This window comes from Salvelinus alpinus, chromosome 3, assembly GCF_045679555.1.
Source record: "Salvelinus alpinus chromosome 3, SLU_Salpinus.1, whole genome shotgun sequence".
Taxonomy (NCBI): Eukaryota; Metazoa; Chordata; class Actinopteri; order Salmoniformes; family Salmonidae; genus Salvelinus; species Salvelinus alpinus.
The window spans coordinates 25,600,700-25,625,164 of record NC_092088.1 but is presented as its reverse complement, the minus strand read 5'-3'; the positions used below and the strand labels follow the sequence as shown (position 1 = coordinate 25,625,164).

General features: G+C 44.5%; 1 protein-coding gene across 2 annotated transcripts in view; it reads right to left on the bottom strand.

Annotated features, from left to right (window-relative positions):
- LOC139570416 (uncharacterized) overlaps positions 1 to 24,465 on the bottom strand; it is a 48,180-nt gene that overhangs the window by 5,734 nt on the left and 17,981 nt on the right. Inside the window, exons 2-8 of one of the 2 annotated variants that reach the window (XM_071392272.1) lie at positions 23,316 to 23,342; positions 22,897 to 23,097; positions 22,545 to 22,744; positions 17,890 to 17,905; positions 17,041 to 17,097; positions 1,035 to 1,235; positions 682 to 881 (exon numbers count right to left, since the gene is read on the bottom strand). In XM_071392272.1, the coding sequence (XP_071248373.1) occupies positions 682 to 881; positions 1,035 to 1,235; positions 17,041 to 17,097; positions 17,890 to 17,905; positions 22,545 to 22,744; positions 22,897 to 23,097; positions 23,316 to 23,337 (897 nt within the window). In that variant the 5' untranslated portion in view covers positions 23,338 to 23,342. The remainder of the gene's footprint in view (positions 1 to 681; positions 882 to 1,034; positions 1,236 to 17,040; positions 17,098 to 17,889; positions 17,906 to 22,544; positions 22,745 to 22,896; positions 23,098 to 23,315; positions 23,343 to 24,465) is intronic. The other variant, XM_071392271.1, reaches the window with a different exon arrangement.

The following is a 24,465-nucleotide window of genomic DNA, read 5'->3' as shown; positions in this document are numbered from 1 at the left end:
TAGACAGGTGTCTGCCTTTCCAGATCATGTCCAATCAATTGAATTCAACACAGGTGGACTCCAATCAAGTTGTGGAAATATCTCAAGGATGATCAATGGAAACAGGATGCACCTGAGCTCAATTTTGAGTTTCATAGCAAAAGGTCTGAATACTCATGTAAATAAGGTATTTATGTTTTGTATTTTTAATAAATTAGCAAAAATGTCTAAATCTGTTTTCACTTTGTCATTATGGGGTATTTTGTGTACATTGATGAGGCGAAACATTTATTTAATCAATTTTAGAATAAGGCTGTAACTTCACAAAATGTGGAAAAGGGGAAGGGGTCGGAATACTTTCCGAACGCACTGTACATACGAAATGAGTAAAGCAGTATGTAAACATTATAAAAGTGACTAGTGTTCCAGTATTAAAGTGACCAGTGATTCCATGTCTGTGTACTAAGGGCAGCAGCCTCTAAGGTGCAGGGTTGAGTAACCGGGTGGGGGTCTGAATACTTTCCGAATGCACTGTATTCACCTTTTTTTAACTAGCAATCATTACTCTAAGACTATCAGACTCTGTATAGGTGATATGACACATTTGAATGGGTCAATAAAAAAAACATTACAAAAGTATGCATGGGGAGTATGAGAGAAATGTACCACTAGTACAGGTAGGTTGTTGGTAGGGTGAATTACCATTGGCTGTATCTTCAGATGGCTCCAAATCGTACGGACTGCTTCTTTATTGCGAGGACAGTCCAGTAGTCCCTGGTTCTCATGGAACAGACAGTCCACTGTTAGAATATCATCTCTGGTCACCAGTCTGCTACTGTCAGGTACTGTGCAGTCTGGGTTGAAGGTATGATGCAGCACCACCAAAACAACACGTTTACCAGCTGTATAGAGAGTGACAAAACAATGTTTAGCATTTAACAAATAAAGCATTCAGATAATTAGCATCTTGCTAGAATACATAGGTCAACACTGACATGGATTTGATATATAACATTTCAGATATACAGTATATGTCAATAACTTTGCTTCGTTACTTGGGATCTTCTGCAGTGCTGCTTCAATATCAGTCCCAGCACGACTGACGATAGGACAGAAAGTTATGATGACATCACTCTTCTCCGGGGTCCACACTTCAGTAAAGTCTTGTTGCATGGTGAGTTGCTTCAAAAAGTCCTTATGAGAATCCAAGGTATTGCCACTGACAACAGTGAAGAACGTTCTTATCCTTGGATTACCTGCAAGAGGATATTAAAGAGGGAACCTTTACTGTTAATTCTGTGACCTTAATCATTAGTGCAGCTGCCTTATGTAAAAAAAGGTGGTGTATCAGCTCGGCTACTTTTTGTAACAGCTTACAACTTTATAACTGACGTATTTTGATGAAATGTCAGACCAGTACATCTAAGCAAGAAAAACAACCAATGCCATCTGAGAAAGTAACATGTTGACTTAATATGAACACTGGCCATTTTGCCTGCATAAAAAAAAAAGATTGAAATCATTACTACACACATCATTAGTAGTAGTCACTTAGTAGTATCATCCTATCATTTTTGTTATATTTTCTCCTTTGCAATTAAAATCGTCTGTATTAAAATTTGAATGTTGTGTTTATTTTTGGACTCGGGCTCTATTTTACCGGTTAAAACTGGCACTCTTCTGTTTTCAAACCTTAGCACCAGAATTGGTCATTTACCTGTCTTATATGAACTCGCTTGCGCTGAGGTGTGAGTGGTGGCAATATCTGAGGTGTGTTGTTAAAAATGTGCGCCAAAGTGCCAATTTCAGGCAGAGCTGGTGGGATATTTAAGACCAACCAAAACCTGGTCTCTTAGAAGCAACGTGTTTGCTATTATGGCGTGGATTTTGACAGTGTAAGAAATTGTAATAGATACTGGAAACTTGTAATAACAACTTCTCAACATAAGCCATCTTTTATACAAAATACACACACCCCCGTTTTCCCTTGGACATATGCTGGTCTCATTAGACACCAACCACAGACACACACAACTCCCCTCCCCCATGAACAAGTCTCTGTTAAAACAACTCCACACACACAACCACACACACACACTATATTCGAAGTTGGAACTCAAGACAAAGAACTATGTTAAAAGCCAATGGAACGTCGACACCAGGTCCGAACAGGACTACCCACGACCCAGATCGACCAATCAGAAGGCCAGACTACCAGATCAACCTACTTCATTCAATGCATATATAAAGCTGTACAATATGTTTAGCGCTCTCTTTTTCCGACGATTCCATACGAATCAGACAGAAGGGGCCGTGCTGCACGCTTTGCCTGATATTTTTACACTTGAATAAAACTGCCTTATTCTACAATTATACACCTCGTCCTATGTCTCAACTTGATCTCCTGTCTCTAGTAACTGTTTTACTAACAAACTTGGTATGCAGAGGATGGTTCGTTAAAATCCTTTGAATTCGGTCCATAGAAAGTAAAGAGAGAGGAGACGGGTTGGAGAAAGATTCGAGAAGGAGGGGTGACTGGAAATCAGGAGAGATTCGGTGATTCAGCCCACTTCAGGATACTGATCAAAGAGCTCGACAAATAAAGAGGTAAGCAGTACCTGTTAAATCGAAATCTGCATATTATATTATAGTCATTACCCAAATTAAGATCAGTGTTTCTGAAGGCGAGTATGGATTATTGTTAAATTTTATGTGAAAACTGTCCGTAACCGAAGGCATTGTGTAAAGATATCTGCGAAGTATAAAATCAAGTCGAATTAGTAATCTGGAACTAGTTGAATTGTTCTTCAACTAGGAGTATCGGGGATAAATCTAAGCTTGATGCTGTTCAAGTCGTATTAGTAATCTGGAACTGGTTGAATTGTTCTTCAACTAGGAGTATCGGGGATAAATCTAAGCTTGATGAAGTGTTGAAATGTAATGTAATCTGTTCAAGTCGTATTAGTAATCTGGGGCTAGTGGAAATGGCACCCCACTAGGAGCATCGGTGATAAATCTAAGCTTGGCGTTTCGGGATTCAAGTCGCATTAGTAATCTGGGACTAGTCGAAATATTCTTCCACTAGGAGCATCGGTGATAAATCTAAGCTTGAACTAGGAGTGATGGTATTAAACCTGAAACTCTCCAAATTAATGTGAGTGATTGAACGTTCCACGAGACCGATTGCTACTAATTAGCCATATGCTAAATTGAGGCTGTGTTGGAAGTGACCGCCGAGTCAAAATGTGTGGGCTGTTGTGAAGCAGCTATTTTGTGCTGATAAGTTGACTTGATTTTTTCCCTCTCGTGCTGCTGGGTTTGCCTTAAGGACTAGAAATCATTTGATAATTATTCTAGAAGCGCTAGGATACACTAATATATTGTCCCAAAAGGACACGTTTGAAATACTTTGGGAAAGTATTTAATTAATTAGTTGAATATTGTAATAATAATATTTTTTGAGAAAAATGAGTCCTAGAATTAATTAAATAATTATTTTAGAAGCGCTAGAATATACTAGTATATTGTCCCAAAAGGATATTTCTGAAATGTTTTGGCAAAGTATTTAATTAATCGAAAAAGTTAAAATTAATCGAAAAAGTTAAAATTAATAATAACTTTTGAATAAAAGTTCCTAAAATTGCCATTCCAATTATTATAGAAGCGCTTGAATTCACTGATATATTGTTCCAAAAGGAAATTTCTGAAATGTTTTGGCAAAATATTTAATTAATCGAATAAGCGAATAACAATAATATCTTTTGAAAAATAGTTCCTAAGGATATTATTTCAATTATTTTGGGAGCGCTTGAATATACTAATATATTGTTCCAAAAGGATATAGCTGAAATATTGTTGGAAAACGGAAAAATTTACTGAAGATACGGAAATTACATCGCTGGTTTCGATCAAGTGACGGGCTAAGTGCACCAAAATAGTATAGACCCAGACATAACTTAACGACAAAAATGGCCACGACCACCGTCCCCAAACACAAATTTAATGAATACTTAGATCAGAGAATGAAGGACAGAGCAGGGGGGAAAATACAATATAAAGCCATAAAAAAAGTATGGGAAGAAGTGAGGCTAAAATGGACGCAGGCAGGTTACCTTAGTGGGGCGGCCCATCAAAAGGGCAACTCCTCACTATGGAGAAAGAATTAGAGGAAGTAGTGAAGGAAGGCATAGAAAGTGAAGTTGAAAAGAATAAGAGTCACTTATTTAAGAAGGAAGGAACAAAGCATAGAGAAAGAGCAGAGGCTGAGCTGAAAGTCGGATCGTGGGCAATTGAGGAAATCCGAAGGGCTCTCCCATACAGAAAACCTGACATGATGGGGGTGGTCACTGAAGCCCCAACTGACACCAAAGAGGGCAGGCCCAACAATAATGACGCCCCACCTACCACCACAGTCGCCCCATCGGCCCCAACCCAACTATACCCGGAACTGCCACAGGGAGAGAAAATAACACCACCTCCCTATTCTCAAAATCCATTCACCCACCTCCCTCAAAATCCTTTTCTGACCCCTGCTGTGATACAGGCACCGGTGTTTGTGGTGCATGAAGGACACCTAAAAGGTAACATGACTTTGGGGATCCAAGAAGGGCAACTCATGTGTGAAGAGAGGCCTGATCATCGAGAAAGGGAGGAAAGGGATAGAGCGTACACACAGGGACGTGGGGGGGGTTCGAACCCCGCCTCACTACAGGGACATGGTGGCTCTCTATTTACCTATCCACAAGGACGGGGTGGTGGGTCTCAACCAGGCCCTTTGATGAAAGAAGACAGAGAGCTGATTCAGTTTTCTTCCACTCCAAACCCAGACTGGTTTAGAAGCAGAACACGGGGGGATAGTCAAACAGTCACTGAAGGGTCATGGTCGCCACCAGGACAATGTTCCTCTGGGGCCTCATTAAGAGGAAACCACAGCAAGGACGATGGAGGTGAGAACAGATCAGGACAAGATGAAGAGGAGGTGGAGCGAGACCTCAAGGACTCAGTGGCACTGGCCAAATCTATGTTAGAAGATGCTGAACGTGGAGGGGGCTCGTACCATATAAAAGGGGTAATGATGGGGAAGGTGACGGATTTGGTCGAACCTATTAGACAGTCCGTACGTCTCAGGGAACAGAGCAGCAGGGGTGTCTCGTCCAGGGCAGACTGGGATCCCCAACATGGAGGACGGGGAGGGTCGGAGATGCAGATGCCGTTGAGGCCCACTGCAGACGGAGGGCATGAAGAATACCAACCCTGGAAAATGACAGACCTTACCACTTTGATGGAACAATTACCCAGCCTGCATGGGGGTGTCTCTGCATGGCTCCTTCAACTGCAAACACTGACTTCAGGTCTACGGCTCTGTCTAGGTGACATGAGGGCCCTTCTGGCTAGAGCAACAGACCATACCACCATGAGTGCTTTGATAAGAGATGCAGATCTTGCCACAGCCCCAGCTGCACTGGCCCAGGGAGACTTCCGAGCACAATTGTGGGCAGTGTTGAGAAGGGCATATCCCACAGAACGAAACCATGCAACCCTTTCATCATTCACCATCAATCCAGGGGAACAACCGGCAGCCTACCTCGACAGAGCAAAAACCACATGGAGAACTGTCCACGAAGAACCATATGACCACACTGCCACTACGGTCAGCATGTGGAAGGAGATGGTGGTGAGCGGAGCTCCAAACGAGGTCCGTACCAAACTCAGAGGCACTGTGGGGTTAATGGCACTTCCCCAGGCTCAGTTCAACTCCCATGTGCATCACCACATCACCCAATACAACAAGGATAAGGGAGGGGCTGAAACACAAGTCCAGTCCCTACAGGTACAACTTTTGAAACTACAACTGAAAGAGGCCCAGAAAGGGGAAAAACCCAAGAAACAGATGGTGGCTGAAGATCAACCAGACATCTCACAAATCGTTGAAAAAACGGTTTCACAAATGATACAGCAACAACAACCCCCCATGTCAACCCCACAGGGACCTCCCCTACCATCACAACTCCTGGATCAGCCATTACCCATGGTCACCCCACCATACTATCAACCAACACAACAAGGTTATCCTTCAACATGGGGACAACAACCACGTTACCCATCACCCTGGGGGACAGGACAAGCACGACCAATGAACTGCTACAATTGTAAACAAACTGGACATATGGCACGTCAGTGCCCATACCCATTGACACCGACCCAACATTACTGGATGGCCAATCGGGCACTACAAACCACCCCAAGAGGACGTGGAGGAGTCAGGCCAATGATGTACCAACCACGTGCAGCCCAGCAACCTGCATACAATCACCCAAACCCAGACCCAAATCAGCAACCACCTCCTCCTTTCCAGGGCATGTCAGATGAATATGCCCCATGGCCCTGAAGCTGCCCACCACCACAGAACGAGAATGGGGGTCAACATTTTCCACTCCACACCGAACCAACTATCATGTGTGAGGTGGAGGGAGTGACCCACCAATTTTTGGTAGATACAGGATGTACGTATTCTGCCATAAGATCTCGTCAACCACTCTCTTCGGAAACAATACAGGTGGTGGGGGTATCAGGAACACCCGAAGCACAAAACAAGACCATTCCATTGCTTTTCTCATGGGGCCCTTCCAATTTGAAGCATCAGTTCCTATACTGTCCCAATTGTCCAATCAACCTCCTAGGAAGGGATCTATTGTGCAAACTAAAATGTTCAATTTACCTCACTGAGAAGGGCGTGGAGGTCTCCATTGATCCTATTCCCTCAACACCAAATCATCCCGTCAAAATACTAATGCTACCCATCATTCCAACCTCTGTGTTGTCAGCAACGCAAGAAATCTATTGGCTGAAATGCATTGAAACAGGTCCAGGGACCCCGGAGGTCCAGTTTAAGTTCAATCAACTGAAATCACAGATCTATGCATTACACCCATACAAGACCCCACAAGCTGAAATCCACTGTACACTGAATGTAACAGAAAATGACGAGAACACATACACCGATGACTGGGATGAGAACATGATGCACCTAACGCCATCCATCAGGTGTTGCACCATTGTGTGTGGACAAGAAGGAGTAGCAGCACCAGTCATCTTACCACCTCATCTGAAATCCTGGTACCTACTAGGGGAGGAGTCAGCTCCCCATGTTACACTGGCAGTGGGAAACGGTTTTGAAGCAAGGAGCCTGGGCCCTATGATCAGACGAGCATCCAAACTTCAATGGGAACCCACCCAGACACCGGGGATACAAAAGGCCACCACTGAAAACATGTGGAGGTTCATGACTATTGACACTGAAGAACACTGTCTTCCGGAACGACTTACCCTGCCAAGACACCATGGTAAGCCATACACTGACCACCCATCTACCAAAGCATTGATCTCCACCATAGATGAAAGTATATGGACTCACACCCCTTTTGATGTGGGCCAACTACAGGTGGAACCAGTCACCATCACCCTGCTAAATCCAGGTCAAATACCTATCTACCGAACTCAATACCGTTTGAAACCCGAACAGACCATGGGGATAAAACCGACCATTGATGGGTTACTGAGAGCACAGGTTATCTATCGAACTGTATCTCCATGGAACACGCCGATCCTACCAGTGCTGAAAGCTGGAGGAGAAACATACCGGATGGTTCAAGACTTCCGAGCAGTAAATGACGTTACTGCACCGATAGACCTACCTGTCCCTGACCCTCACATTACTCTGAGCAATCTGTCACCAAAACACCAATACTTCACGGTGGTGGATCTGGCTAATGCTTTCTTTAGCATCCCACTTGACGAAGCCTCTCAGCCACTCTTTGCTTTCACGTACGAACATCAACAGTACACTTATTCGGTTCTCCCCCAGGGTTACAGGTGTTCTCCCGGAATTTTCAATCACATCCTTAAAACACACCTGGCAGAGTTGAAAATCCCAGAAGGTGTGATACTGATCCAATATGTAGATGACCTTTTGCTGGGGGCTCCCACTTCTGATCTCTGCCTACAGATGACAAAAACATTACTGGACTTCCTGGCCGTCAAAGGATACAAAGTCAAAATGAGCAAAGTCCAGTCCTGTCGCAGAACTGTCCTTTTCCTTGGCAGAGAAATCTCGGGAGAAGGAGCAGGACTCTCCAAAACCCACAGAGACTCTATACTTCATCATCCACGCCCCATCACGGTGTCGGGAATGTTGTCTTTCCTTGGCTTGACAGGGTACAGCCGAACACACATCCCAGACTACACTGCCAGAACTGAGCCACTGAGAGAAATAGTGCGAGAGGCGGGACCAAGGAACCTACACTCGTCATTGACATGGACCACTGAAGCATCAAAGGCGTTTGCACTCTTGAAAACAGATCTCTCAGTGGCAGCAGCATTGACATCACCTGACTACAAAAACAAATTCCATCTGGATGTTTCTGAAAAGGAAGGATTCACATCATCCATCCTTTTTCAGAAACAAGAGGGGGAGAGAAGAGTGTTGATGTATCACTCCTCCAAATTGGACCACATCGAAGTAGGACAAACCACATGTTCCAGGTATGTAGCTGCAGTGGCAAAAGCTATTGAAAAAACAGCCCACTTGGTAATGTGCCATCCATTGGAAATACACACCCACCATGGGGTTGCAGCATATCTGATGAGCAAAGAATTCACGTTCAGCGCTGAAAGAAAAACGAAAATCCAGAATAAATGCACACAATCACACATCACATTTGTCAACACTGACAAAAACATGGCAGACGCACTCAATGCTGAAGAAGGTCTACCCCACTCCTGTGCAGAAAGAGCTGCACAAGAACTGAAACTGAGACCTGACCTGGGGAACGAACCACTCACCAACCCGGACCTATGGTTATACACAGATGGATGCTGCTATAGAGGAGAGGAAGGGAACATAGCAGCATACGCAGTGGTGCAGCAGCTCCCGGATAGATCACATGTGACTTTGGAATCTGCCATCATCCCACAACCTGCATCAGCCCAATTAGCTGAAATCATAGGTTTGACACAAGCTCTGGAAAGAGCTGAAGGAAAGACTGTAAACATCTACACCGACTCAGCGTATGCTCATGGAGCAGTCCATACTGATGGACCACAATGGGTTAGACGCAACTTCACCACCACAGGAAACCTGCCAATCAAACACAAGACACAGATGGAAAAACTGATTAAATCAGTCTCACTACCTAAGAAGGTGGCCATCATGAAGTGTAAAGGACATCAACAACTGAAAAACAGAGTCAGCGAGGGAAATGATGCAGCTGACAAAGCAGCCAAGAAAGCTGGTGGATACACCCCGAGACAAATGATACTTCAGATCCAACCAGCTCGGACTGAGCTCACAGGGCAACACATAAAATAACTCCAGTTTTCAGCAGGACCCTATGAACACTCAGTATGGGGACAGAAAGGGGCCACCAAAGGACCTGATGAACTGTGGAGATGCTATGATGGCAGACTAGTGGCCCCTGCAAACCTCTGTCCAGAACTAATACGAGAAGCTCATGGGCCCACACACGAAGGCAAACTGAAGACTTTACAGAAGGTGTCCCACATCTGGTGGCACCCCCACATGAAAGACATGACAGATTTGTTTTGTGACGAGTGTAGCATTTGTGGTAGCCACAATCCAAAGAAACCATATCAAACGCCCATGGGTTCATACCCAGTCCCAAATGCTTGTTTTCAGGACATCAGCATAGATTACACAGATATGGGGCAAGACAATGTGACAAATGGAAAAAGGTACCTGTTAGTTATGGTAGACAGGTTCTCTAAATGGGTTGAGGCAATACCAACAGCAAGGGAGGATGCAAAATCGGTCATTAAGTGGCTGCAAACCGAACTCATACCAAGGTATGGAGTCCCCAGGCAAATCAGATCCGACAACGGATCCCACTTCAGTAACAAACACCTGAGACAGGTGGAGGAAAGATTTGGCATTGTACACAAATTTGGGTCAGTGTACAAGCCCCAATCGCAGGGCCTCGTGGAGCGCTCAAATCAGACCCTTAAGGCTAAGATAGCTAAGGTATGTGCAGGTTCGAAGTTGACGTGGGTTGAAGCCCTGCCCCTGGCATTGATGGCCATGAGAGCCTCGCCAGGTGCAGGCACCCATCTCTCTCCTCATGAGATAATGACTGGAAGAGTCATGCCTGGTCCACCAAGGGAGGGAGGTCATATGCCCGCCCTTGATGTACAACAAATTGTAATGTCTGAATATGTGAGAAAACTGACGGAACTTTCTGCAGCTCTCTCCAAACAGATTCACAAGGTCCAGCAGGGGGAGCTGACGGGAGATCCGGCATCACTGAAGGTAAAAGTTGGTGACTGGGTAAGGGTGAAAGTCCACAAGAGAAAGTGGCTAGAACCCAGGTGGACTGGACCGTACGAAGTGAAGGAAGTTACTTCACACTCAGTCCAGGTCAAAGGTAAATCGGGCGCACCTTGGCATCACCTTACACATTGTACACCAGCCCCAACTCCTTCCAGAACTCTGACTGAAGTCAGGGCCGATTTGGCCAATCTCAATTCGACTCCAAACAAACAAACCTTAGTTGGTGAAAATGGGACGTCAGCCCCAGTTTCCACGAACTAAGGCTATTCACTTAGGACCGGGATATCTCAATCCCTGGGAGAAACTGGGAATTTCAGGTCCCTTGTTTGTTATTTTCATAATCATTACTGGAGTGTCCCTAGGAACTTTCACATGGCTCATACAACAGCTCACACATCCACCCCTCTCACATCATACAACCACTAATGTCACGTCTAACATTACCCTCGATCTCACCAGTCCCGTTATACACAAACGTAGCATTACAACCACAGACCAACCATGCACTCCAACAAAGGTCAGAAGCACCACCTTATGTGTACCCTCTAATGCGACCACCACCATTACACTGACTTGGGGGGTATTGGGAAAAGCTAGGAATGGCCTGGGAGGGCATTCTTTGGAGTACACCAGATTTAACTGGTATATGACAAAAGGGGGGTTTCAGGAGTGGTCATGGAAGAGCCTGGTCGCTGAGACTGGTCCTGACTGGTCCAGATATTCATCAGGGCAAGCAGTTCTTATCTGGCGACAAAGATTATCACTGACTAGGACTAAATTGCGTAATTGGGGTTTATCACTAATTATCCGACCAGGTACTGGGACGGGTTGTCAGGATTTTATACTAGCACCACATGTAGAGTCTAGCAAGGATCTACTCTACTGGCCATTAAAAATCTGCATTACACAGCAGGCTCAGCCCTCTGCTATTTCTGACCGGTTTACTGTTTTAACATCTAAGGGGAAGGGTGATTGGGGTCCTATTAATATGGTCACCACTCCTACCACCCCTGATGATACCATTCTTACTGCCACCGGAATCTCAGGGTTCTCTAACAATTGGCTCCTATTGACCGAACAAGCAGCTAATATGACCCTGCAAAGCTGCGTCGTTTGTATGGGAGCTAGGCCATTGCTCCGCATAGTCCCAGCCGCTATTAGCGGAGACTGTCTAATGCCCCTTATGGACGAAGACAACCCACCTGAGAAGTGTTCACAGTGGGACGCTGTTTATCCGGTAGTCACCACGGTGGTCAAGAAACCGATATTCTCCTCCAGTGTGGCTAGAGCTAACTTCACATGCATAACCATGACAGGTGGAGGGACATTGTTGGGTAAGCTCCCTGTTAGTTGGTGCTTGTACACTCACATGCTCACGGCAATCTTTAAACCAGTGTCTAGAGCTGATGTGTGGTGGTGGTGTGGGGGAACTAGTCTGTTGGACAGACTCCCCCACAATGCCACTGGTACCTGTGCACTTGTAACTCTTCTGTTGCCCATCTCTGTTTACCCCATAGGCGTCCAAGATCTCCTCACCCGTATACAAGCCCTGGGTCCTGAATATTGGCCTATCAGGACCAAGCGCACGGTGGGCCCTTCTGCTGGGGACCCAACTTACCTTGATGCAATTGGCGTCCCCAGGGGGGTACCAGATGAGTATAAATTGGTTGACCAAGTAGCCGCGGGTTTTGAATCATCATTTTGTTGGTGGTGTACAGTTAATAAAAATGTGGACAGAATTAACTACATTCATTTTAATGTCCAGAAACTGGGCAATTGGACTCAACAAGGCTTCGAGGCGGTCCATGGACAATTGGCAGCCACATCCCTGATGGCATTTCAAAATAGAATCGCGGTTGATATGTTATTGGCTGAACGGGGGGGGGGGTCTGTGCTATGTTTGGTGAGCAGTGTTGTACTTTCATTCCCAATAACACAGCTACGGATGGGAGTCTGACTGTAGCATTGGAGGGACTTCGTACCCTTAATGGTAAGATGAAACAGCATTCTGGAGTGGACACTTCTATGTGGGACTCATGGATGGATGCTTTTGGTAAATATAAGACGCTGGTTTCCTCTGTCCTAGTATCTATTTCCGTTTTTGCAGGCATTCTTGTACTTTGTGGATGCTGTTGCATTCCATGTGCGCGGACGCTTGTTAGCCGTGTTATCACTGCCGCCATAGACCCTAATCAGGAAAGGGCCCAAATGTTCCCATTGCTTGATGATGGGGAAGCTGGACCTGTCTATCTATTTGAGGACTAAGAAACTTTTATGTCACGTCTCTTGTGAGACGTGAAGAGGGGGAATCAAAATTTGTCTTCTGACAAATTTTATCCCATAGCTTTGTCTTTTTTACTTTTATGTCACGTCTCTTGTGAGACGTGAAGAGGGGGAATCAAAATTTGTCTTCTGACAAATTTTATCCCATAGCTTTGTCTTTTTTACTTTTATGTCACGTCTCTTGTGAGACGTGAAGAGGGGGAATCAAAATTTGTCTTCTGACAAATTTTATCCCATAGCTTTGTCTTTTTTACTTTTATGTCACGTCTCTTGTGAGACGTGAAGAGGGGGAATCAAAATTTGTCTTCTGACAAATTTTAACTAGTTTATTCACGTCTATAAGACGTGAAGAGGGGGATTTGTAAGAAATTGTAATAGATACTGGAAACTTGTAATAACAACTTCTCAACATAAGCCATCTTTTATACAAAATACACACACCCCCGTTTTCCCTTGGACATATGCTGGTCTCATTAGACACCAACCACAGACACACACAACTCCCCTCCCCCATGAACAAGTCTCTGTTAAAACAACTCCACACACACAACCACACACACACACTATATTCGAAGTTGGAACTCAAGACAAAGAACTATGTTAAAAGCCAATGGAACGTCGACACCAGGTCCGAACAGGACTACCCACGACCCAGATCGACCAATCAGAAGGCCAGACTACCAGATCAACCTACTTCATTCAATGCATATATAAAGCTGTACAATATGTTTAGCGCTCTCTTTTTCCGACGATTCCATACGAATCAGACAGAAGGGGCCGTGCTGCACGCTTTGCCTGATATTTTTACACTTGAATAAAACTGCCTTATTCTACAATTATACACCTCGTCCTATGTCTCAACTTGATCTCCTGTCTCTAGTAACTGTTTTACTAACAACAGCGGAAGCGCAGCCTATCCAGCTGTGACGTACAGTGGCCATTTGCCCATGGAACAAGAGGGATGTGCATTTTGTACCAGTAAACCCCTTATTTAGAAACATAAAAAAACGAAATGTTTTTAATAAAACATTTATTAAAAACCAAGCATAGCCTCCCCTCCTCTCAATGAAGGCTATTTATTTTGTCAAATGCAAATGCCAACTAGTCACGACTATCATAAAGGGTTTGGCTCACCAAAGCTTTATTAGAAGATCAAGTTTGGGAGTATCCCCTTTTATCTATCTAGGAGGCTATTGTACATTATTTTAGCCAGCTCCTGTTGTTATTTTGGATGTGTGTGAAAACCCCTCCATGTAGGCTTTATGCTCATCATGGAAGAAGAGATGATCCGGTGACACTCATATTTAGAAACAATTATGGTATTTTCCTGTAACAATTGCTTGTATTCCGTTTCGTTTGAGCCGTGGTCGGCTACCCTTGCCCTACTATGACGAAAGCTAGATTCAACAGCAATGTGTCTGGTGTCTTTCTTATCCTGGCCATCCATTTGTCAAGAAGCCGATCCATAAAAGGTTTCTAAAATGGTGTACTCGTGAGGCTTTTGTATTATTCACAATTCACACACTGTAGTTCGTCATGCAGTGCAGGGTACTCTATTCGGCTTGTATCCATCCCCATTTCCAAAGAGCGCCTCTTATCCGGTTACCAAAGACACACTCCTCCAAACATATTGAAATTATTCAGTCCTATAACACCATGTCATCGGTAGGCCTAGCCTATATCTACGCCATTCATAGACGCTAACTGCCATTAGCGCCTATTGACAATAGTATCTTCTGGTCGGTGGAGTTTTGTTAAAGGACTGGTTGCACGCACGATATACTGTATACTCAACAAAAATATAAATGTAAAGTGTTGCTCCCATAATTCATGAGCCGAAATAAAAGATCCCAGAAATGTTCCATATGCCCAAAAAGCTTATTTCTCTCAAAGTTTGAGCACACATTTTTTTAAGATCCATGTTAGTGAGCATTTCTGCTTTGCCAAGATAATCCATCCACCTGACAGGTGAGGCATGTCAAGAAGCTGATTCAACAGCATGATCATTATTGTGGTGGGGACAATAAAAGGCCACTCTAAAATGTGCTGTTTAGTCACACAACACACAAATTGCACACTCCCGTTGTAATAAATACCATTTAAAATAACACAAGCATATTGCTATTACATTGTTATAACTAACTTCTTTCTAAGCAGGGTTTCTCACACACTTATAAACAGATACAGAGACCCACACACACACACCCAAGGACAGAGGGCTGACGTAAACCTTTCATAAACACTGATAAGGAAAGGCTTTGATCAAAAGAGTGCTTGGGTCCGCATTTCACGAAATAATGAGACACACACACATAACCAAGGACAGAGGGCTGACTACGCACACACAAAATCTCCTGCTTAGCTGAACATTTGATAACAAAGAACTTTTGCTATAAGACTCAGAAGGATGACGCCCAGCTCATCAGGACCAATCTGAGAAGACAACAACCTGTCCAGAACCAACCAGAGGACAAGAACTTCCAGACTCAACCTACTTTCTATCTTTGTATAAAATGTCTATGCACTCTGTTATCTGGGCTTTTTTCTGCAAGTTCCATATGAGCTAAATGAATAAGTCCGTGCACGCTTGTACCAGATATCTTCACTCTGAATAAAACTGTCACTTGTCATACAATTTACCACCTTGTCCGAATCGATCCTTGACCGGCTCACCCTTCTCCATATCCAATTATCAACACCGTGCAATTGCATGCTGACTGCAGGAGTGTCCACCAGAGCTTTTGCTAGAAAATTAAATGTTAATATCTCTACCATAAGCCGCCTCCAATGTTGTTTTAGAGAATTTGGCAGTACGTTCAAATGGCCTCACAACTGCAGACCATGTGGAACCACGCCAGCCCAGGACCTTCACATCCGGCTTCTTCACCTGCTGGATCGTCTGAGACCAGCCACCCGGACAGCTGCTGAAACTGGGGGTTTGCACAACCGAAGAAGTTATAGAAAATCTGTCAGAAACCGTCTCAGGGAAGCTCATCTGCGTGCTCATCATCCTCACACAGGGTCTTGACCTGACTGCAGTTTGGCAAATACTCACCTTCGATGGCCAATGGCATGCTGGAGAAGTGTGCTCTTCACGGATTAATCCTGATTTCAACTGTACCGGGCAGAGTATGATGTTGTGTGGGCGAGATGTTTGCTGATGTCAATGTTGTGAACAGAGTGCCCCATGGTGGCGGTGGGGTTATGGTATGGGCAGCCATAAGCCATTAGACAACGAACACAATTGCATTTTATTGTGGGCAATTTGAATGCACAGAGATACCATGATGAGATTCTAAGGCCCATTGTCGTGGAAGTCAGCCTCCGCCATCAACTAATGTTTCAGCATGATAATGCACAGCCCCATGTCGCAAGGATCCATACACAATTCCTGGAAGCTGAAAATGTCAGAGTTCTTCCATTGCCTGCATACTCACCAGACATGTCACCCATTGAACATGTTTGGGATGCTCTGGTTCTACGTGTACAATAGCGTGATCCAGTTCCCGCCAGTATCCAGCAACTTCGCACAGCAATTGAATAGGAGTGGGACAACATTCCACCGGCCACAATCAACAGCCTGATCAACTCTATGTGAAACAGATGTGTCGCGCTGCATGAGGCAAATGGTGGTCACACCAGATACTGACTGGTTTTCTGATCCACACCCCTACTATTTATTTAAGGTATCTGTGACCAACAGATGCATATCTGTATTCCCAGGCATGTGAAATCCATAGATTAAACTCGGTCCTCAGGACCCCAAGGGATGCACGGATTGTTTTTTGCCCTAGCATTACACAGATGATTCAAATAATCAACTAATCATCAAGTTGAGATCATTTGAATCAGCTGTGTAGTGTTAGGTCAAAAACCAAAACAAGCACCCCTTGGGTTCCTGAGGACAGAGTTTGGGAAATGCTGGATTAGGAGTAACAGCAATGAATTTACTTCCATTGACTGATTTCCTTATATGAACTGTAAAACAGTAAACTCTTTGAAACTGTTGCATGTTGACTTTATATTTTCTAATCTAATGTAGATTGCTGTTACTCCATCTAAATGGTCTTTATGCAGGTTAAAGAAGGATTTTTAAACTTTGAGACAATTGAGACATGGATTGTGTATGTGTTGCATTCAGAGGGTGAATGGGCAAGAACAAATATTTAAGTGCCTTTGAACACCGCTTTGAGTGTGTCAAGAACTGCAACGCTGCTGAGCAGTGAGTTCTGTGTGTAGACCACAGAACATGAAGCTAAACCAAATGTAATCCTTTCTTATTTCATGTGTGGACAACAAAGGGCTACAGTTGTAGGACTGGTAATGTACATTTCCAGCATGTTGTGGAGATGATAGAATGTAACACATTTAGACCTATCCTGTAATTGGTGTAATTATTTTACCATTACTGTACATACCAATTCAAATCAACTCACCTGGAAATCGCTTTGTAAGTTTTAATAATGTCCGGTTCCATTTTCTTTTTAATGAATCTGTGAAAACATAAAATTATATAATAACTACTAATAAACATTATTTTCAAAAGTCATATTTCAATCCAACAAGCAGGTATGGGTGGAATGGCATCCCAGGGATGGGATCCCAAGGGGGTATAAGATATTTATACAACCGGTCTAATCCTGAATGCTGATTGGTTAAAACCGCATTCCAGCTGGTGTCTTATCCACAAGTTACCACCGCCTAAATCTATGACATTAAAACCCAGAATGTTGTGTAGGTATTCATTCAGGCCGAGATTCAATCCGACTGCGGATTGTCAACAATGTGTCTCCTAAAGGCAATTTCCGTTATTCTCAGAGTTCTCATTCACGAATCACATTGTCGACAACCCGCTGTCGGATTGAATACTGGCCTTAGTTTCTACAGCCTTTGGCCTGCAATAGCATGCCTGAATCAAAGGTAATCAAATTGTTGGGTACCATGATTCAGCCTCTATTGTGCATGTAATCTGCCCTGCAAAACTACAAATTGCACCTTTAACAGATGACAGTGGCAGCCAGAGACATATATTTAGAATATATGTAACTGGAATATTGTAGGCAGTGGCTATGAACCAAATGTTTGAAAACTAGAGGTGAGTTACACTTCTTAATCACTATAATAAACTCTGCTACGCCAGAGAACCAAAAGAGGAGTCTGACTCTCAATGATTTCTCATCTTTAAAACTTTGAGTAATGCCAACACAGAAAAAAGTGAGTAACATTGTTTAAAGTTTCCGTAAATGGAGGTTTCCTTAACATGATAGAAGTAGTATTTACAGTACCTTTTAGTGGTTCCAGCTGCAACTGAGAAAAACGTTCAGAAATTACTGTACAAACAAATGTATCCCGCACAACTCTATAAAAGTATACTGACTTGATAAGAATCGATTATAAACTTTGTACCCTAACTGTACAACTATGCTAATATCTTCAGCAATGAAGCGATGGCTGAAATGAGAATACTTATTACTCTGCTCAAAGTTATTCAGGACTTACAGTGCATTCGGAAAGTATTCAGACCCCTTGACTTTTTCCACATTGTTACATTACAGCCTTATTCTAAAATTGATTAAAACAAATCCTCATCAATCTACACACAATATCCCATAATGACAAAGCAAAAACGGTTTAAAAAAAATGTTTGCAAATGTATAAAAATACAAAACTGAAATATCACATTTACATAAGTATTCAGACCCTTTACTCAGTACTTTGTTGAAGCACCTTTGGCAGCGATTTACAGCCTCGAGTCTTCTTGGGTTTGACGCTACAAGCTTGGCACACCTGTATTTGGGGAGTTTCTCCATTCTTCTCTGCAGATCCTCTCAAGTTCTGTCAGGTTGGATGGGGAGCGTCGCTGCACAGCTATTTTCAGATCTCTCCAGAGATGTTTGATCAGGATCAAGTCTGGGCTCTGGCTGGGCCACTCAAGGACATTCAGAGACTTGTCCCGAAGCCACTACTGCATTATCTTGGCTGTGTGCTTAAGGTCGTTGTCCTGTTGGAAGGTGAACCTTTGGGCCCAGTCTGAGGTCCGGAGCGCTCTAGAGCAGGTTTTCATCAAGGACCACTTTGTACTGTTCATCTTTCCCTCGATCCTGACTAGTCTCCCAGTCCCTGCCACTGAAAAACATCCCCATATCATGATCTGTTTCCTCCAGATGATGACACTTGGCATTCAGGTCAAAGAATTCAATCTTGGTTTCATCAGACCAGAGAATCTTGTTTCTCATGGTCTGAGAGTTCATTAGGTGCTTTTTGGCAAACTCCAAGCAGGCTGTCATGTGCCTTTTACTGAGGAGTGGCTTCCATCTGGCCACTCTAACATAAAGGCCTGATTGGTGGAGTGCTGCAGAGATGGTTGTCCTAATGGAAGTTTCTCCAATCTCCACAGAGGAACTCCGGAGCTATGTCAGAGTGACCATCGGATTCTTGGTCACCTCCCTGACCAAGGCCCTTCTACTCCAATAGCTCAGGAAGAGTGTTGGTGGTCCAAACGTCTTCCATTTAATTATAATGGAGGCCACTGTGTTCTTGGGGACCTTCAATGCTGCATAAAGTGTTTGGTACCCTTCCACAGATCTGTGCCTCGAAACAATTCTGTCTGGGAGCTCTAAGGACAATTCCTTCGACTTCATGCCTTGGTTTTTGCTCTGACATGCACTTTCAACTGTGGGACCTTATATAGACAGGTGTGTGTGTCACACCCTGGCCTTTGTTATATTTATTTTCTTTATTAGTTTAGTTAGGTCAGGGTGTGACTTGGGGGATGTTTGTGTGTTTTGTCTAGTTTAGGGTGTGTGTATTGTTTAGGGGGTTTTGTAGAGTGTATGGGGTTGTGTTCAGTGTAGAGGTTTAGGAAAGTCTATGGTTGCCTGGTTTGGTTCTCAATCAGAGACAGCTGTTTATTGTTGTCTCTGATTGGGAGCCATATTTAAGGCAGCCATATGCTTTAGGTGATTGTGGGTAATTGTCTATGTTCTATGTTGCATGTGTGCACTTAGTTCGTTTTAGCTTCACGATCGTTTGTTTTTTGTTCGTTTAGTAAGTGTTTGTTTTTCTTCATTAAAAGAAGATGTCTTTTTTCCACGCTGCGCCTTGGTCCACTCATTCGTCTCATAACGATCGTGACAGAATTACCCACCACAAAAGGACCAAGCAGTGTGTAAAGCAGCAGCAGGAGCTATATACACAGGATTCTTGGACTTGGGAGGAGATACTGGATGGTAAGGGACCTTGGGCACAACCGGGAGAATATCGCCTCCCTCGTGAAGAGCTGGAGGCAGCTAAAGCCGAGAGGAGGCGATATGAGGAGGCAGCACGGAAGCAAGGCTGGAAGCCCGTGAGTAAAACCCAAACATTTCTTTGGGGGGGGCTACAAGGGAGTGTGGCGAAGTCAGGTAGAAGACCTGCGCCAACTCCCTATGCTTACCATGGAGTGCGAGAGTATGGGCAGACACCGTGTTATGCGGTAGAGCGCATGGTGTCTCCTGTACGTGTGCATAGCCCGGTGCGGGTTATTCCACCTCCCCGCACTGGCAGGGCTAGATTGAGTATTGAGCCAGGTGCCATGAAGCCGGCTCAACGCGTCTGGTCTCCAGTGCGTCTCCTCGGGCCGGCATACATGGCACCAGCCTTACGCATGGTGTCCCCGGTTCGCCTACACAGCCCAGTGCGGGTTATTCCACCTCCCCGCATTGGTCGGGCGACGGGGAGCATACAACCAGGTAAGGTTGGGCAGGCTCAGTGCTCAAGGGAGCCAGTACACCTGCATGGTCCGGTATATCCGGCGCCACCTCCCCGCCCCAGCCCAGTACCACCAGTGCCAACACCACGCACCAGGCTTCCAGTGTGTCTCCAGAGCCCTGTTCCTCCTCCACGCACTCGCCCTATGGTGCGTGTCTCCAGCCCGGTACCACCAGTTCCGGCACCATGCACCAAGCCTCCTGTGCGTCTCCAGAGTCCTGTGCGTACTGTTGCTGCTCCCCGCACTAGCCTTGAGGTGCGTGTCCTCAGCCCGGTACCTCCAGTTCCGATACCACGCACCAGGCCTACTGTGCGCCTCAGCCGGCCAGAGTCTGCCGTCTGCCCAGTGCAGCCTGCACTGTCCGTCTGTCCCGAGCCGTCAGAGCCGCCCGTCTGTCCCGAGCCGTGAGCCGCCCGTCTGTCCCGAGCCGTCAGAGCCGCCCGTCTGTCCCGAGCAGTCAGAGCCGCCCGTCTGTCCCGAGCAGTCAGAGCCGCCCGTCTGTCCCGAGCCGTCAGAGCCGCCCGTCTGTCCCGAGCCGTCACCGCCAGCCAGCATCTGCCAGAGCCGCCAGCCAGCCAGCATCTGCCAGAGCCGCCAGCCAGCCAGCATCTGCCAGAGCCGCCAGCCAGCCAGGATCCGCCAGAGCCGTCAGCCAGCCAGGATCCGCCAGAGCCGTCAGCCAGCCAGGATCCGCCAGAGCCGTCAGCCAGCCAGGATCCGCCAGCCAGGATCCGCCAGAGCCGTCAGTCAGCCAGGATCCGCCAGAGCCGTCAGTCAGCCAGGATCCGCCAGAGCCGTCAGTCAGTCATGAGCTGCCCCTCAGTCCGGAGCTGCCCCTCAGTCCGGAGCTGCCCCTCCGTCCGGAGCTGCCCCTCAGTCCGGAGCTGCCCCTCCGTCCAGTGGCGCCCTCTGGGATGGTATTCAGTCCGGGACTCGCCGTTCCAGAGGCGCCACCAAAGCGGGTAGTGACTATGGTGGAGGGGGGTCCACGTCCCGCACCCGAGCCGCCGCCATAGGAAGGCCCACCCGGACCCCCCTCTTCTGTGTCAGGTTTTGCGGCCAGAGTCCGCACCTTTGGGGGGGGGGTACTGTCACACCCTGGCCTTTGTTATATTTATTTTCTTTATTAGTTTAGTTAGGTCAGGGTGTGACATGGGGGATGTTTGTGTGTTTTGTCTAATTTAGGGTGTGTGTATTGTTTAGGGGGTTTTGTAGAGTGTATGGGGTTGTGTTCAGTGTAGAGGTTTAGGAAAGTCTATGGTTGCCTGGTTTGGTTCTCAATCAGAGACAGCTGTTTATTGTTGTCTCTGATTGGGAGCCATATTTAAGGCAGCCATAGGCTTTAGGTGATTGTGGGTAATTGTCTATGTTCTATGTTGCATGTGTGCACTTAGTTCGTTTTAGCTTCACGATCATTTGTTTTTTGTTCGTTTAGTAAGTGTTTGTTTTTCTTCATTAAAAGAAGATGTCTTTTTTCCACGCTGCGCCTTGGTCCACTCATTCGTCTCATAACGATCGTGACAGAGTGCCTTTCCAGATCATGTCCAATCAATTGAATTCAACACAGGTACACTCCAAGTTGTGGAAATATCTCAAGGATGATCAATGGAAACAGGATGCACCTGAGCTAAATTTTGAGTTTCATAGCAAAAGGTCTGAATACTCATGTAAATAAGGTATTTATGTTTTGTATTTTTAATAAATTAGCAAAAATGTCTAAATCTGTTTTCACTTTGTCATTATGGGGTATTTTGTGTACATTGATGAGGCGAAACATTTATTTAATCCATTTTAGAATAAGGCTGTAACTTAACAAAATGTGGAAAAAGGGAAGGGGTCGGAATACTTTCCGAACGCACTGTACATACGAAATGAGTAAAGCAGTATGTAAACATTATAAAAGTGACTAGTGTTCCAGTATTAAAGTGACCAGTGATTCCATGTCTGTGTACACAGGGCAGCAGCCTCTAAGGTGCAGGGTTGAGTAACCGGGTGGGGGTCTGAATACTTTCCAAATGTACTGTATTCACCTTTTTTAACTAGCAATCATTACTCTAAGACTATCAGACTCTGTATAGGTGATATGACACATTTGAATGGGTCAATAAAAAAAACATTACAAAAGTATGCATGGGGAGTATGAGAGAAATGTACTACTAGTACAGGTAGGTTGTTGGTAGGGTGAATTACCTTTGGCTGTATCTTCAGATGGCTCCAAATCGTACCGACTGCTTCTTTATTGCGAGGACAGTCCAGTAGTCCCTGGTTCTCATGGAACAAACAGTCCACTGTTAGAATATCATCTCTGGTCACCAGTCTGCTACTGTCAGGTACTGTGCAGTCTGGGTTGAAGGTATGATGCAGCACCACCAAAACAACACGTTTAGCAGCTGTATAGAGAGTGACAAAATAATGTTTAGCATTTAACAAATAAAGCATTCAGAGAATTAGCATCTTGCTAGATATATAGGTCAACACTGACATGGATTTGATATATAACATTTCAGATATACAGTATATGTCAATAACTTTGCTTCGTTACTTGGGATCTTCTGCAGTGCTGCTTCAATATCAGTCCCAGCACGACTGACGATAGGACAGAAAGTTATGATGACATCACTCTTCTCCGGGGTCATCACTTCAGTAAAGTCTCGTTGCTTGGTGAGTCGTTCCAAAAAGTCCTTATGAGAATCCAAGGTATTGCCACTGACAACAGTGAAGAATGTTCTTATCCTTGGATTACCTGCAAGAGGATATTAAAGAGGGAACCTTTACTGTTAATTCTGTGACCTTAATCATTAGTGCAGCTGCCTTATGTGAAAAAAGGTGGTGTATCAGCTCGGCTACTTTTTGTAACAGCTTACAACTTTATAACTGACGTATTTTGATGAAATGTCAGACCAGTACATCTAAGCAAGAAAAACAACCAATGCCATCTGAGAAAGTAACATGTTGACTTACTATGAACACTGGACTCTGCCATTTTGCCTGCATAAAAAAAGGTTTGAAACCATTACTACAGACATCATTAGGTTACTGATAAGAGAATTTCCAATCCCAATGATAATAACAATCAATCAATAGCTCTGACCAATTCCCGAGGTTTGTAAGACCATGGGTATAATAATAATTAGTCAAAGACTCAGCTTATACAAAAGGTTAGTACAGTTTATTCAGAGAACGTTCTAAAGTCAAGAATACAAAATAATACATTTTATACTGACTTCTCACGCCCACACATACACACAACCATACGCACACACATGTCCTGCTACCCAGCCGACAGAGATTAGTGACCTTGGCCTTGAGACGTACTCCCTGTTCTCTCCCAAATCTCTAGTCAGGTCGGCACCAAGCTCAGACAGTCTGTGTTTAAAATACCATAAAGACATATTGTCTTTACCCTAATTCTGACTAGGACTACACATTTATTGATTATGATTTCATACATTCTAATCAGTTCCATACAATTACAGTATATGTTTCAGGGCGGAATATTCTAATCATTCAATTAACAGATAATTTTCACCTATCAGTTACTTAGTAGTATTGTTTTTGTTATATTTTCCCCTTCCAAGTAAAACACGTCTATTGAAATTGGAATGTTGTGTTTATTTTTGGAAATTGAAAGTAAGACTTCTTGGGCTCTATGTTACGCATGCTCATTTGCAATTTTGACCTGTTAAAGCTGGCACTTCTGTTTTCAAACATTAGCACCAGAATTGGTAATTTACCTGTCTTATATGAACTCGCTTGCGCTGAGGTGTGAGTGGTGGCAATATCTGAGGTGTGTTGTTAAAAATGTGCGCCAAAGTGCCAATTTCAGGCAGCGCTGGTGGGATATTTAAGACCAATCAAAACCTGGTCTCTTAGAAGCAACGCGTTTGCTATTATGGCATGGATTTTGACAGCGGAAGCACGGCCTATCCAGCTATGACGTACAGTGGCCATTTGCCCATGGAACAAGAGGGATGTGCATTTTGTACCAGTAAACCTCTTATTTAGAAACATAAAAAAACGAAATGTTTTTAATAAAACATGTATTAAAAACCAAGCGTAGCCTCCCCTCCTCTCAATGAAGGCTATTTATTTTGTCCTGTCCAATGCATTC